Genomic DNA, 12,833 nt, shown 5'->3' on the forward strand with positions numbered 1-12,833 from the left:
TGCATTGACGCCTGCTTCACGCAAAAGCGCTCCGCGACTCATCACAAGGACCAAGGACGAGACCCCGAGAATCCGACAGAAACTCTCTTCCTGAGGGAAGACGACGTGAAAGCTGTCGAACACGTTGTCGATGCAAAGAGAGGGAGTAAGGGAACGAGGCGGCCGACGAACACCGGGACCACCGAGGAGGATTCAAAGGAACCCGGTATGCGAGTCCCTAAATCAGCACTGGAGAGCTGTCATGAGAGCTTCAAGGCGGCCGACGACAAACGAGAGAAGGCGAGCACGCGCTTTTTCACGGATACAGGGCTGATGGCTTTGTTATGTCGTCACGATCGTGTTCTCTGGTTAGTGAACATGACTTCCGCCGGGGAAAAGCAACATTACGCGATCGCCTTGATCATCGAGCTGTTCAAGAACTTACCCTCGGATATGGTGGTTGGTATTCTATACGACATAGGGTGCCACAAGGGGGGTGCAGACCTGCAATATAAAACCGCGGGTTGATATTTCTCAAATACTGGTCGAGGTCGGACTAACTAACTATATAGATAGGGGTATGTCCGTATATGGAGCGGCTACGTCACGTGTGAGATACGCGTAAGCAAAATTACACAGAGCCCTGGCCGTGCTACTACTGAAAACTAAGTACGCGGCTTTTTGCCGCTTGCCTTGAGACACGCTTCGCATGCCCAACTCGACGCCTTCCGAGGCAATGGCCCTGTAATACACGAAATATGATACTATAACAGAATAAGTAAATATCCGGCCAACTAGAAAACAAAGATGACTTACTAGTACAGTTTCGCACCCAGCTCGCGTGCATTTGATTGTATCTTCATCCGACTCTTGAAGCACTACGCCGCAGAGGCAGGCCTTGAGCTCCTCGTTACTGAGAAGCTTACGCTTCCGCCCCGAACGACGATTGCCGCTGCTCTCAACGTTGGCAGAGACGTCGCATCAGGGAAAATGGAGGGTGCAACTGAGACCTATGGATTCTCCGTGCAGATTGTAGGTATGGGTGTACCCTTAGTTTTTCATACATTCAGGTAGAGAGTGTACCAAAGTCACCTGAATCTGTAGTCTTTGTAGACAGTACAGGCCAAGAGTAGACTCCGTAGCTAATCATTACATTGGCCTTGTAAGGGTACATAAGTATCATAGAAGCGTCATAGGATCTGCTACTGAAATTACACTGGATAACTAGAGCTCCATAACATAGCCTGAAACAATGGATAATCACACAGCAACTGTGTCGGTCGAATCAATCTATTACCAAGTCTATAGCTGTCTACAAATGTGGTCTATGCAGATACATCTATGCGAAACGTTGTAGAGAACATATTCTATTTAAGCTTCCGACGACGACGAAACCCCCCCCCGGCGATGGGGCTTGCCCCGATAGCGAAGCTCCCTCCGGCACTGTGGAAGCCTCACCCGATGATGACGCTCCCCCCGGCAATGAAGCCCCACCCGACAACGAAGCCCCCCCTGACAACGACTGGTTATAGTACTCACGCATAAGTTTTCGCTCAGCCTCCTTCTCTGAGTCCAAAAGCCCAGCTGGCCGGCTCCCGTCGTCGTACTTCTCATGCTGGGTTATGTAGCTAGGGTCACAGTTAGTAATGGTATCAGTATTTGCAGGATTGACTTACTATGCCTGGTCAAAAATATTCGTGCGGATCATCCGCGAGATGTTAGGGTCGAGCTGGTCCCACTGATGGAGACGCTCGAGCAGATCCTCATAAACGGCCTTGTTAGTATTATCATCCCCCGAAAACTTCTTAGACTGAGAAAGACGGCCCTCGCCGTCACGATACTCTCTAAGACAAAAATGAATCTAAACATGTCACCGATTTTATTAGCCCAATATGGTAATCTGAAATGTGGGGTAGAAACGTACAACAGTAAACATGAGGGCAATGGTCCGCAGACTGATGGGCCGGAAGTACTTGATACTAAGAAGAGCACCAGACGAGGGCTTGCGGAACATGCCATCTGCGACAATGTCAATGAGGATAGGATGCATGGCAATCCCGGTCCCTTGGTCCTGGTGCTGGTAACATTAATGCAAAAGCAGTAAAGGTGACGAAGAAATAAAACACTCACCAAAAACATATAACGGTGGTCAGCGAGGAGCCATTCCACATGGCGGAGATTTTTGGCTGCCTCGGGGTCGTTGATGGGCGACTTCTTGACCCCAAACTGACTGACAATAGCCATGCGCGTTGGATCGAGAAGATGCCCACGTGCGTGAGAGTGGCGGATTTTAATCTAAGGTAGATGTTAGGCAGGGGCACGGAATGATTAAACAAAAAAAACGTACCACATGAATCACACGGTCAGTGGCTTCATACGTTGGGACAGGGCGGCCGGCATTGCGCTTTCGGTTCTCGCGGTTAGCAAGACCAAAGGCATCAATAGCCCACTGGTATTGGTCCTCGGCACTGGGGAAGGGGTTCTCTCCGAGCACACGGGCTTCATAGTCACGGATGCCACGGAGGATGACATCACATGCAGGGGCCTTGTAGTCAGAGCACTTGGCTTTGGTGGTGCTGTTGCTGTCGACCCCTGGCTTCAATGACGGAGGGACAGGGTCGGCGCTGATGTCAGTCGCGCTGCCAGCAGGGCTGCAGGCGCGATCTGCTGGTGGGCGTTGATGTGAAGAGGCAGGGGTTGGAACAGTGCGAGGAGACGCAGGATTGGTGTTCTCCCGACGGTTGATGAGGGTGGCTGCACCTGCCGCATCTGCCGGACGGCCCTCACCATAGCGACGGAGTCTCTTGGGAGGTGGGCTTGTGGAGGCTGACTCTGTACGCTGCCGAAGGGTTGTGAACTGAAATGTAAATTAGGTAAGGCATAGCGGGATGAATAGAGGAAACATACATTTGAGGAAAACGCCCCTCCATGCGAAGGCGGCTCCTCCTCCTCACTCTCAGGCCCGTTGCCATCTAGCATACTAGGAGTTACTGGGAAAATCTAGTGAAGTAAACTGGAAAGATAACTCGCCATGTTCGGGCTCCTCATCGGACTGATGCGTACGATTGGCGTACTGGAGCATACGCTGAAGCTTGGCAATTTTCTCATTCTGGGAATCAATCTCGTCCTGGTCTGCAAGAAAATGAATAGCGTGCAAGGGGAAGCTGACGGAACAAGACTTACACTGCTGCTCCTTCTTGTCGGAAGCCTTCCGGTTTGGACGTGTGCGGCTCTCGACAACAGAGCTGGGGTCGATGCCTTCGTTTCGCTCTCGAGTAGTTCGAGAGGAAGGCTGCGACTGTGGCAGGCGTGCCATGGCGGTTGTAGACAGAAAATTTCTGCGTGCGCTTGCGCACTTTTGACTGTGTGGGTGGAGTCAAGATGATTAAGCTGGAGCGTGCAGCCGATTGAACTGAGGTGGAGTTGAGGTGCTTAAGCGGTGGCAAGAAAGACACCGACAATGCTCTCACCTTTTCCACGCTTGTGGGACGTGCGCTCTCTCACTCATGGGTCCTCCAAAGCACAAGATTGTTCACAAAGCACCATGCCCTGTCTGCAAACGCCTCCTGAGCACGAACAAGCAACAGACTTTGACAAATCACCTTTCAAACACGGCATGCGGTCAACAACTCATGAATCGTCTTCGGGGGAACAGCCGCAATGAGCCAAAATCACCAGCAGAGATTGATCCCTCACCTTTCGAAACACCAGCCAATAACAACTTCACCTTTCTCGAACCCGACCCCTCTTCTCCCTCCTCCGACACACCACCTGGTCCTCCCCCAAAACGTGCTAGATCAGCCTACGTTGAGGAAGTTGAAGACGATGATGATGATGAACAGAACATACCGGCATCCTCGGAGTCACTTCCTGGTGGTGCCAGCCACGGTCGTTTTGTGTATGACTGCCCGGAGCGGTACCGAGCCGGCGAGGCAAAAGCATCGATGCCGACAGAGTTCGAGAAACTGAAGGCTAGCCAGGAGAAGGACCAGCTTTCGGAGTGGGCGCCATTTGAAAGCGAGGAGGAATGGGAGGTTGCTGAGTGGTTGATGAGCTCCGTGAACCAGGGGAATGCAGACCGATTCCTGAAGATGAAGATGGTGAGTAACCAGCCCTTGGAATTGGAAGGAGGCGGGCACTTACATTACCTAGATCCGAGAACGACTAGGACTATCCTTCAAGAATAAGCGGGATCTCTTGAAGAAGATTGATGCCCTTCCCCGTGGTCCAGCCTGGAGCTGGGATCGTGTTGTGGCAACAGGGACACTGGTGGATGACTGTGGTCAGAACCTGACGGAGGAGCTTATCTTGTGGAAACGAAATCCTGTCGAGTGTGTAAAGGAGCTAATAGGGAACCCGACTTTTCGTGAAATGATGCAATACGCACCGGAAAAAGTCTACGAAGACATGGAGGGCGAGTGTCGGGTCTACGACGAGATGTGGACTGGGGACTGGTGGTGGAACCTGCAGGTAAGCTACACCCATTTTATGACGCTGTACTGAAGGCTTACATTTATGGACAGAAAACGCTCCCGCCTGGGGCCACTATTGCACCCGTCATCCTTGCATCAGACAAGACGCAGCTGACATCGTTCAGTGGTGACAAGTCCGCGTGGCCCATTTATCTCTCAATTGGAAACATCCCAGGCAGCGTCAGACGCCGTCCATCATCAAAAACAACAGTCTTAATTGGGTACATACCGACGACGAAGCTCGACATCTTTCGTACCGATGAGGAGCGCTCACGAAGTGGGCAGCAACTTTTCCACCACTGCATGCGCCTACTTCTGAACCCTCTCGTTGAGGCTGGGAGGAATGGGGTAGATATGGTTTGCGCCGATGGGAAAATACGCACCGTTTTTCCTATCCTATCCGCCTATATTGCGGACTGGCCAGAGCAATGCTTGGTTGCATGTACGAAGGAAAGCCGCTGTCCAAAATGCCTGGCAGGGACAAAAGAGCGAGGGGAGCCGGTTGACACAGTTCTGAGGGATCCGGAAAAGACGAAGAAGCTTCTAAGAAAGGCGGGTGGAAACCCTCGAGATAAGAACCTCGAGGCACATGGAATCTGTGCTGTTGACCCATTTTGGGTCGACTTACCTCACTGCAATATCTTCTCGTGTCTCACACCTGATCTCCTCCATCAACTCCACAAAGGCGTCTTCGGCGACCACGTGTGGAAGTGGTCAACGAAAGCTGCAACTGGCGGTGAAGAGGAGATTGACCGCCGCTTTGAGTCAATGCCATCGCATCCATCGGTCCGACACTTCACTAAGGGTATATCAGTTCTCTCGCAGATGACAGGCACAGAATACAAGAATATTGAGAAGGTTTACCTTGGTGCTCTCATTGGTCTTGTGGATCTCAGAGTCCATCGCGCGGTCCAGGCAATACTCGACTTCATCGTGCTTGCTAGCTTTGAGACTCACACCGACGACTCCTTGACACGACTTGACTCAGCCTGGTCGAGCTGGCATGAGAACAAAGGGATATTCCACGAGCTAGATATTCGGCGTCAGGACTTTGGCGGTATTCCAAAACTCCACATGTTAAGGTATTATCTCACCAGCATTCGATCTCGTGGTGCGGCAGCTTGGACAAATACTGAGCTTTCGGAACGGTACCACATTGAATACGCCAAATCAGGTTATCGTGCGTCAAACCGCCGCGATTTTCTTGAGCAGATGACCATCTGGCTGAGGCGTCAGGAGGCTATACATCGTCGGCGAACATACCTTGACTGGCTCAGAAAGCGACACCCTGACGAGTCGGCTCAAGTGGAGGATGAGGGCGAGGCAGACGGAGAGGACGGCGAGGAAGGTCAAGAGGGCCAAGAGCGGCAAGAGCACAATGAATCCTTCGTTGACTCGCCCATGCTGTCAACCCCTAACCCCGACCAGATTTTGATGGCCCGTACACCTGCCTATCCCAATGCTTTGGTTCGAGAACTGGGTCTGCAGTCAGGCCTTGGCGACTTCCCCGCTACCCTTCATTCATTCTTAGTAGATTCCGGCTACACGTCCTCCCTTACATCCCTCGACTTATCGCATCTACGTGTGCAGGGCTTCAAGCGATTTTCGCTCCTCCTCCCTTCTCTGTTCGACTCAGGTGGCCTTGGTCTTTCTGAAGCCACTCAAGACACTATTCGTGCAACATTCAGTCAAGCACCGCGAAACCCACTTCGTTCACCATCCCCTGCACGCTTCGACACTGTTCTAGCCATCCAAGATCCTTCATCCCAACATGTTTCTTCGCGCACCGGTTCGCTGTCAGGTATGAATTTCCCCTTAATCATAAAGATAAAACTGTCTGAATTTCGGTGCCCGTTAGGCCTCAAGGTATGCCGAGTGAGGTTTATCTTCAGGCTTCAGCCCGAGGGACAGCCCCTCGCATACGTCGAATGGTTCAATTCCCCCCGTTGGTCCTCTGAGCTAGGTTTATTCTCGGTTTCGAAGGCCTATCGCCGTCGTCCGCATCGTCAAATTTCTATCATTCCCATTTCCAATATCTTACGCTCATGCCACTTGATCCCAAAGTTTGGCACTAACATTGGCTCCAAACCGGACGCGGACGACGCTCTTGATACCTACACTACCTTCTATCTCAACCCCTATCTTCGCGCTCACGACTACCTCCTGTTCCGCTATCATAAGCTGTACGACACATAGTTTATTTTGATAGAATATATTTTGCACTATTCTGGACTCGGTGAGCAGAGTCTCACAGCTGAGTATACATTTCGGACGTCTGGAGCGTGTCATAGTCACTAGCATTAAAAAATCGCATCGTGGATGCAGTCGACAACCAGTACGCGCGTAGTACTCCCCCTTGACACAAATGCTCGCGTACGTACACGCTATAAGATATAAAAGCATTAGTCTACACTGTGTTATATCCATACACTAGCAGGAAAACTCAGCAACGATGGATGCCTATGGAATATGCAAAGGTACTACAGAGTATATGTATGCCAACCGAGACCAGAAACCTGGTCATTGCTTTACCTATGCAACATACACGTCGCGGGGGAGTAGGTAGAGAATTTGTTTTCCTGATGCGCCTTGAAGCATGGCGGCGAGGCTTGAAGGTCCGGGAGGGGAATCAACACCAGCGTTCAGTAATGCAGGGCTTAACGGCTGCATATCGGTGGGAGGTGGCTCGGTGGGGATGATGCTCGGAGCGGCGAGGAAAGGAGCGGCGAGAAGGGCGTCGGTGTCATCAGATTCGGCCCCGTCCGCGTTGAACACGCCGTCCTCGTCAGAAGACGACGCGTCGCTACTCGATGCGTTGGGTTCCAAATCGTCAACAATGGAGCTACGTGCATTTGTAAGATATGTATGTTAGTAAAAAATCAGTATTACGACGCACCTGTTGACCATGCGAGCGCTGTGCGACTCGGAGATCACTGCAGGCACATTTTTACCCTTTGACGACAACGTTGTTGCAACGACGCGCCGGTTATCCCACATATTCTTCATAATCTTCCATTCCCGGTCGCTTATCGTGTACTTGCCAGAGTGTTTTTGGTATACGGACTGCGAGTGAGATTTCTTGAGGTGATAATCGAAGTTGTAAGTCCAAACTGCCGGCTTGTCGTGACCGCAGGCCGGGCAGTGTACAGGGACGTTTGTACAGGGTGCGGTTGTCGGGCGGAATTTTTGTGCAACTGCGTACGAGAATTTAACTTGATTGTTGCACGTTGATCGCGCCCGGTCAACGGAAGGGTTCCTGTCTTGGCCACGATTAGCCTTCAAGTAAATCTGACAAACTGTTCGGGAGCGCAAGCAAAGACCACATGGCTCCAAGTCATGGTCCACACGCGTATCAAAGAGAACGTGGGCGCCAACGTGAAGCAAAAGTTGTTGGCCACCATTGGTATCAAACACTATTTCGGGCACACAGCTAGGGCAAGACAACGGCGAGAATTCGCGCGCATCGCCGCCCTCGGCCAGGAAACATAAACCACCTATTAAACAGCGATGCTCTCTGTAAGTTAAACTCATCCATCAAATGGTAAAAAGGTACCTGAGCCCTCTTTATAAGGGAAACCGAAGCTGCACGACTCAACCTTGAGCAAACGGTGTGAATACCGTGGAATTAGCTTGTCCCGCAAAGTGGCCGTGAGTGCAATTAGGGCAGGGGTTTCGAAAAGATAGAACTGTTTCCCCAGAGACGGGACAGCCAGCTCCGGGTCAATAGGAGAGACGAGTGCTCCAGGCACATCTGGGAACTGAATAGAGAGGAGAATGCTGGAGCGCCAATCATAGATGCCACGGGAATCGTCGTCAAGAGTTGCCTGCTGTAATCCCACAAGCTGGAAAGAGATATGAGTCCCATCTTCACCGAGCAGGTATGCAGGCAGTTCATCGCAGAGAATGGACTCGGAGCGAATGGCATTGACCTGACCAAGCGCTAAAAAGGGCTGACCATCCCAGCAGACAAGCGAGGCAATTGGGTTGCCGACACGCAGTAAATCACGTTCATCTGAGGTAACAGGGGAAGGAGCCGGCTGAGGGCGCTTGCGAGTAGAAGCAGATATGTTACCATGTCGCCCTTCCCCCCTGACTCGCCGTGTTCGATCACTTGATGATTGAGACTTTTTGTAGCGGAAGAGCTCGGCGAGTGCTTTGGATTTCGAGACCATCTTCCCACTTCCGTCTACATCAACCAGGTTGGTGAATTGATGCGAGGCTGAAGATGGTCTAGAATCAAGCTGCATACTCCATTCGGCATCAACAACTGCATCCTCAAAGTCTTGTAGTCCCTCAAGGTCAGATGCGGCTGCGAAATCTGGATAAAATGTGTGTGAGCGGTGGGTAAAGATATAATGATGGCGGGACTTACCACCTGCAACATTCTCGGTATCGGGTTCAGCATCGGCAATGTATTCAGGAAGATGAACAAGAAGTGTGCCTGTGGGAGCGAGAATTGTTGCACCTGGGATTGCTTCAATGGCATCAAGCCGCTCTGAGATCCAGCCAAATGCGTCTTCAGCCTCACGACGGCCCAGTTTCCAGGTTGTTTGAAGCGTGATATTCCCAGGTGTGAGGTCGGCCGTGAAGTCACGCGGCCGGATATGGTCAGCCTTCTCGATCGGCACCTCTTCGCGCGTGAGCATGGGGAGATGGAGACGGCGAGGCGACTGATCCCATTCAGGGTGAATTGCGAAGATGGTGGAAACTACTATGGTAGCAGTAACACGGTCGGCAAGCTGCCGCATGTCTACATTGACATCGCTGCCCACAATGGTGCGAATAATTCCGAATAGGCTCTCTAAACGATCGGTTCCGAGAAGGACAAGAAAAAAAGGGGAGTCAGGGTGATCAACCTTCGCTTTGGCGACCGTGAAGTACACGTTCTTGACCATTAGCATGATGTCAAAGAAGAGCTGCGGTGGCAGAAACCGTGAGCCTGCTCCTGGAGCAGTATACAAGCCAAGGGCAAGATGTGCAGCTGCACTAAGGTGGGACAGTTGCTCGGCGAGGGTCAATTCAATGCAGATGTAGGGTAGGATGAGGTGGCGGCACATCTGGCCAAATGTCCGCAGAGCCTCACGTGTCTGGCTGTACAGTGGGTCCCTTGAATCAGGAGGGAGCTGCCATATGTCACGGAGAAGCTGGTATGCGAGCGTGACATCCTGCCGGTCAGAGACATTAAAGACGGAGTTGAGATGTTCCTGCGAATGACCTGCATCCTCCAGGTGGGTGCGAACAACACCAGAGAGAAGGACGACACCATTGACCAAGATGCCAAGCCGCCGGAGTATGGCATTACGAAGACGTTTGAAGATGTGTTTGTAGTCTTTATCAATGGTAATGTCGTCTGAGCCGACGAGAAGATCCATGAGGCGGAGCGTGGATAACATCGAATATATTGAAGAAGTTGGTGAAAGTGCAACACGAAGTGCGAGCAGGGCAAGAGCACGCCCTCGACGTGCTTCTCCATCAGATGCTATGTTCACGATCCGTATGTGCTGACAGTGGGGACTAGTATTCACACTTGATATTGCTGTGCGTATTAAGTCGGCATGGTCTTCAGCGCGTTCTCGTTTTGAGCTACCAGACAAGAGAAATGGCCGTGCGCTATAGATAGACGTGTCGTTACTGCCCAAGAATCCGAGAGCGCCCACGGTTGCCTATAATAAACCCACTTAGCGTGAGACTGTGACCGCAACAGTGCATGCAAATACTCGCATACTCCTCTTCCACTTACCTCCGACGCTAACTCCACCTCCCCCTTCTCAATCTCGTCGAGGAGCAATTCAATATCAGCCATACTCGTAAACTCCAAGCCCGCTTTCGACACTGATTCTCTGGCGATTCCGAGGATGCAATTGGTACGGTCGTCCCAACGCAGTCGCTTTTCCACCGCCAGCTCATCAAACATCAAGACTGCATGGAGTGTACCACCCGCAGTAATCGCCTGGAGTTCCTTCTGGATGACGGAGAGGGATGCATCGAGGTTGAAGGCCAGTTCCTGGCTAGTGGGGACTCCCGGAGATGCGTGTAGAGTTGGGATAACCCGGTTTCGTCGCAGGGTAGAGGTTGAAGGGGTATCCATTGTACGGTGAGCTATGTCTGCCACGCGTTTACCAGCCAAACTCAAGAAGAGGTGACCGCGCATGAGGTCTTCATCCGAGTAGCCCCGGGGATGGTACACGCCTGCAGCAGCTTGGTGAACCAGCTCGATGATCCGGTAGACACTGCTCCCATGCCGGAGTGCGGTTGCCAGAATGCGACTGATGTCAGGTAAGCGCTGGCTTGAGATTGCAATCATCAGCTGCTTTCTGATGTCTAGGGCGCGTTCAAGGTTGATGAGCTTCCTTGCAGAGTTGAGATGACGCAGGTGAGCCTCATCTATGACTTTGTTCTTCATTCGCAGCATGTTCATCATCTGGCCGGGCCCATGCCACACGTATGGTGCATGCTCTGACACACCCCTTTCGAAGCGCTCACGGATCCCTTCAACCACCCCGTTCCTCGTAAGGCGCGCACACGTGTGACATGGCAGGCCTTCTCTCAATGTTTCGCCCTCGCACTCGAAGGCACGAAGGCGCAGTGACCCTCGGTGCGTCTCAATCTCCCAGGGAAGGGCGCGGACGGAGTGAAGGGCGAAGGGATAAATGAGGAAGGGGTTTTCACCCTCAGGAATGGGCAAGGGGTAGCCCAGGCACCGGTACGCCCCCTTTCGTCGCATGACACTCTTGATAAACTCAACTTCATTGTCTGCGATGGTAGATTCGGCGTGCGAGGGAGTCACTGTAGCGGCACCATCATCGTGTTCAGCGCAGCTGCCGAGGCTATTCAATGTCAGTACTAGATTTATAATAAAGCTGGAGGCTGACGCACCAGATCTCTACTGCCCGGATCATCATGCCCACCTTCCCCTCGAGAAGGGACCCCTTAATCCTCCACGCCCGAACCTGCGAATCCACCCACTCAACAACGCCATGCATCCCGGTAGGACCACAACGGAGCTGAGTTGCAAAGTCCTCAGGACGAGTGCCATACCCCACAAGGCGGTTCAGCACCGGGTCCACTTTCTCCCATGCCTCCTCCGCTGTCTCAATGTTGACAGACCCAGCTGACACGAAGAAGCGGTCGAACACATCCCCAGAGCCAGGTTGGCCATCAGGGATCGATGCAGGCATCTTGGCGACCGTGTCGTGCAGCATACGAACGAGGGCACGGCCCTTGTTCACGTCATTGTCTGGGTCAGGCGCCCATGTTGTGTCGTCGTCGGCTGCAGGTTCTACAGGATCGTCCACCACCTGTGCACTGCTGCTGGGCTGGGATGCTCGAACGCGCGCTGGCACTCGTACAGCCGAGAGGACGCGCTGGACCTTAGGGGCCGCTGCGGTGAACAAGGAGGTGAGTGTGCCTTGTTTCATCGTCTTGACTGGCTTCGCCGGCTTGACTCGCCGAGCCGCCTCTTCCTTCCTCTTCCTCTCGTTCTTCTCTGCAGTTGTCTCACACTTCTTTGTTTTGTAGTGCCTTTGCCAGAAGTTCTCGGTCCCTCCACGCCCGAGTGAGACCAAAGCACTGCAATGCGGACATCGAACGTCTTCACCAACGACTTCTAGCTCAGGCCGTTGTTCGTTTTGTACATCTGAGTCGGCCTATGCATAGTTATGAGTCTCATTATAGCACCTAGTCATATAAAATTGTACCATTGGCCTTCGATAGCCCTTTGATTGAGTTTTTCGGCGACTGGGAGACGCTGGCGTCGCCCACAGCACCGCTACACAGGACTTTAGCTACCAAATGAGGTAATTAATTTGCAGGTCACAATTTCGTCCACCGCCCAGACCTCGGACTAACTAACTATAACCCCCGGTCCGGGATTGCAGCTCCGCATCCCCCTTGGGGTGCCAGCTAGATCGTAGCTGCAACAAGTGGGACCTCATCCCTGATTTACTCCCTCGTATCATATTCGCTATTTCGGTGTTCCACGCTTACGGCCATCAGTGGCCATGTCAAATTGTGTATCATCCGCGGAAGTGTGTAGGTTTTGGATTCTCCGACGGAGAGGGCTGCGAGCGCCTCTGGAGTGCGCTTAAAGCCTTGATTCCTACGTTACGCGTGTCCGGTGTATGTGGGCGATTTTTCTGTATTTGTTTTCACGGTGCTCGAGTTGTTGATGGCTTCTGGTAGTTTCATCAACGACTATTCGCTCTCGATGTTCAAATAACTTTCCTGGACTGCAAATCAAGGGAATCCCTTGGATCCTGGCTGTTCCGACGCTGGCAGACAACATGTCAACGACTCACAGAAGCTAGTGTAGGTCTCAGTAATCTAGGGTNCGTCGAAGGAAGAGCTGCGTGGATTGTGGAAAGAGCAGGTCGACTACCAAAC

General features: G+C 52.2%; 5 protein-coding genes across 5 annotated transcripts; 2 read left to right on the plus strand and 3 right to left on the minus strand.

The window, feature by feature from the left end:
• Nucleotides 1-312: 312 nt before the first annotated feature.
• On the plus strand, nucleotides 313-507 carry CONPUDRAFT_62378 (uncharacterized protein; the record flags this gene model as incomplete). Its single annotated transcript, XM_007774181.1, has 1 exon — nucleotides 313-507. The coding sequence occupies one exon, from the start codon at nucleotides 313-315 to the stop codon at nucleotides 505-507; it is 195 nt and encodes a 64-aa protein (XP_007772371.1).
• Nucleotides 508-1,318: 811 nt separating this feature from the next.
• CONPUDRAFT_75823 (uncharacterized protein) lies at nucleotides 1,319-3,295 on the minus strand (the record flags this gene model as incomplete). The annotated part of the gene is made up of 8 exons (XM_007774225.1): nucleotides 1,319-1,607; nucleotides 1,656-1,840; nucleotides 1,904-2,056; nucleotides 2,110-2,274; nucleotides 2,327-2,836; nucleotides 2,887-2,969; nucleotides 3,043-3,111; nucleotides 3,163-3,295. The coding sequence occupies 8 exons, from the start codon at nucleotides 3,293-3,295 to the stop codon at nucleotides 1,319-1,321; spliced, it is 1,587 nt and encodes a 528-aa protein (XP_007772415.1).
• A 1,031-nt stretch (nucleotides 3,296-4,326) lies between these two features.
• Nucleotides 4,327-6,647, plus strand: CONPUDRAFT_62545 (uncharacterized protein; the record flags this gene model as incomplete). Its single annotated transcript, XM_007774191.1, has 3 exons — nucleotides 4,327-4,449; nucleotides 4,503-6,240; nucleotides 6,310-6,647. Coding segments are annotated over 3 exons (2,199 nt in total), but the record flags the coding sequence as incomplete, so codon positions are not given.
• A 672-nt stretch (nucleotides 6,648-7,319) lies between these two features.
• On the minus strand, nucleotides 7,320-8,623 carry CONPUDRAFT_62693 (uncharacterized protein; the record flags this gene model as incomplete). The annotated part of the gene is made up of 2 exons (XM_007774198.1): nucleotides 7,320-7,945; nucleotides 8,005-8,623. The coding sequence occupies 2 exons, from the start codon at nucleotides 8,621-8,623 to the stop codon at nucleotides 7,320-7,322; spliced, it is 1,245 nt and encodes a 414-aa protein (XP_007772388.1).
• A 252-nt stretch (nucleotides 8,624-8,875) lies between these two features.
• Nucleotides 8,876-10,854, minus strand: CONPUDRAFT_62603 (uncharacterized protein; the record flags this gene model as incomplete). The annotated part of the gene is made up of 2 exons (XM_007774193.1): nucleotides 8,876-10,114; nucleotides 10,192-10,854. Coding segments are annotated over 2 exons (1,902 nt in total), but the record flags the coding sequence as incomplete, so codon positions are not given.
• Nucleotides 10,855-12,833: the final 1,979 nt, after the last annotated feature.

The sequence above is a fragment of the Coniophora puteana genome (assembly GCF_000271625.1).
Source record: "Coniophora puteana RWD-64-598 SS2 unplaced genomic scaffold CONPUscaffold_12, whole genome shotgun sequence".
NCBI classification, from domain to species: Eukaryota; Fungi; Basidiomycota; class Agaricomycetes; order Boletales; family Coniophoraceae; genus Coniophora; species Coniophora puteana.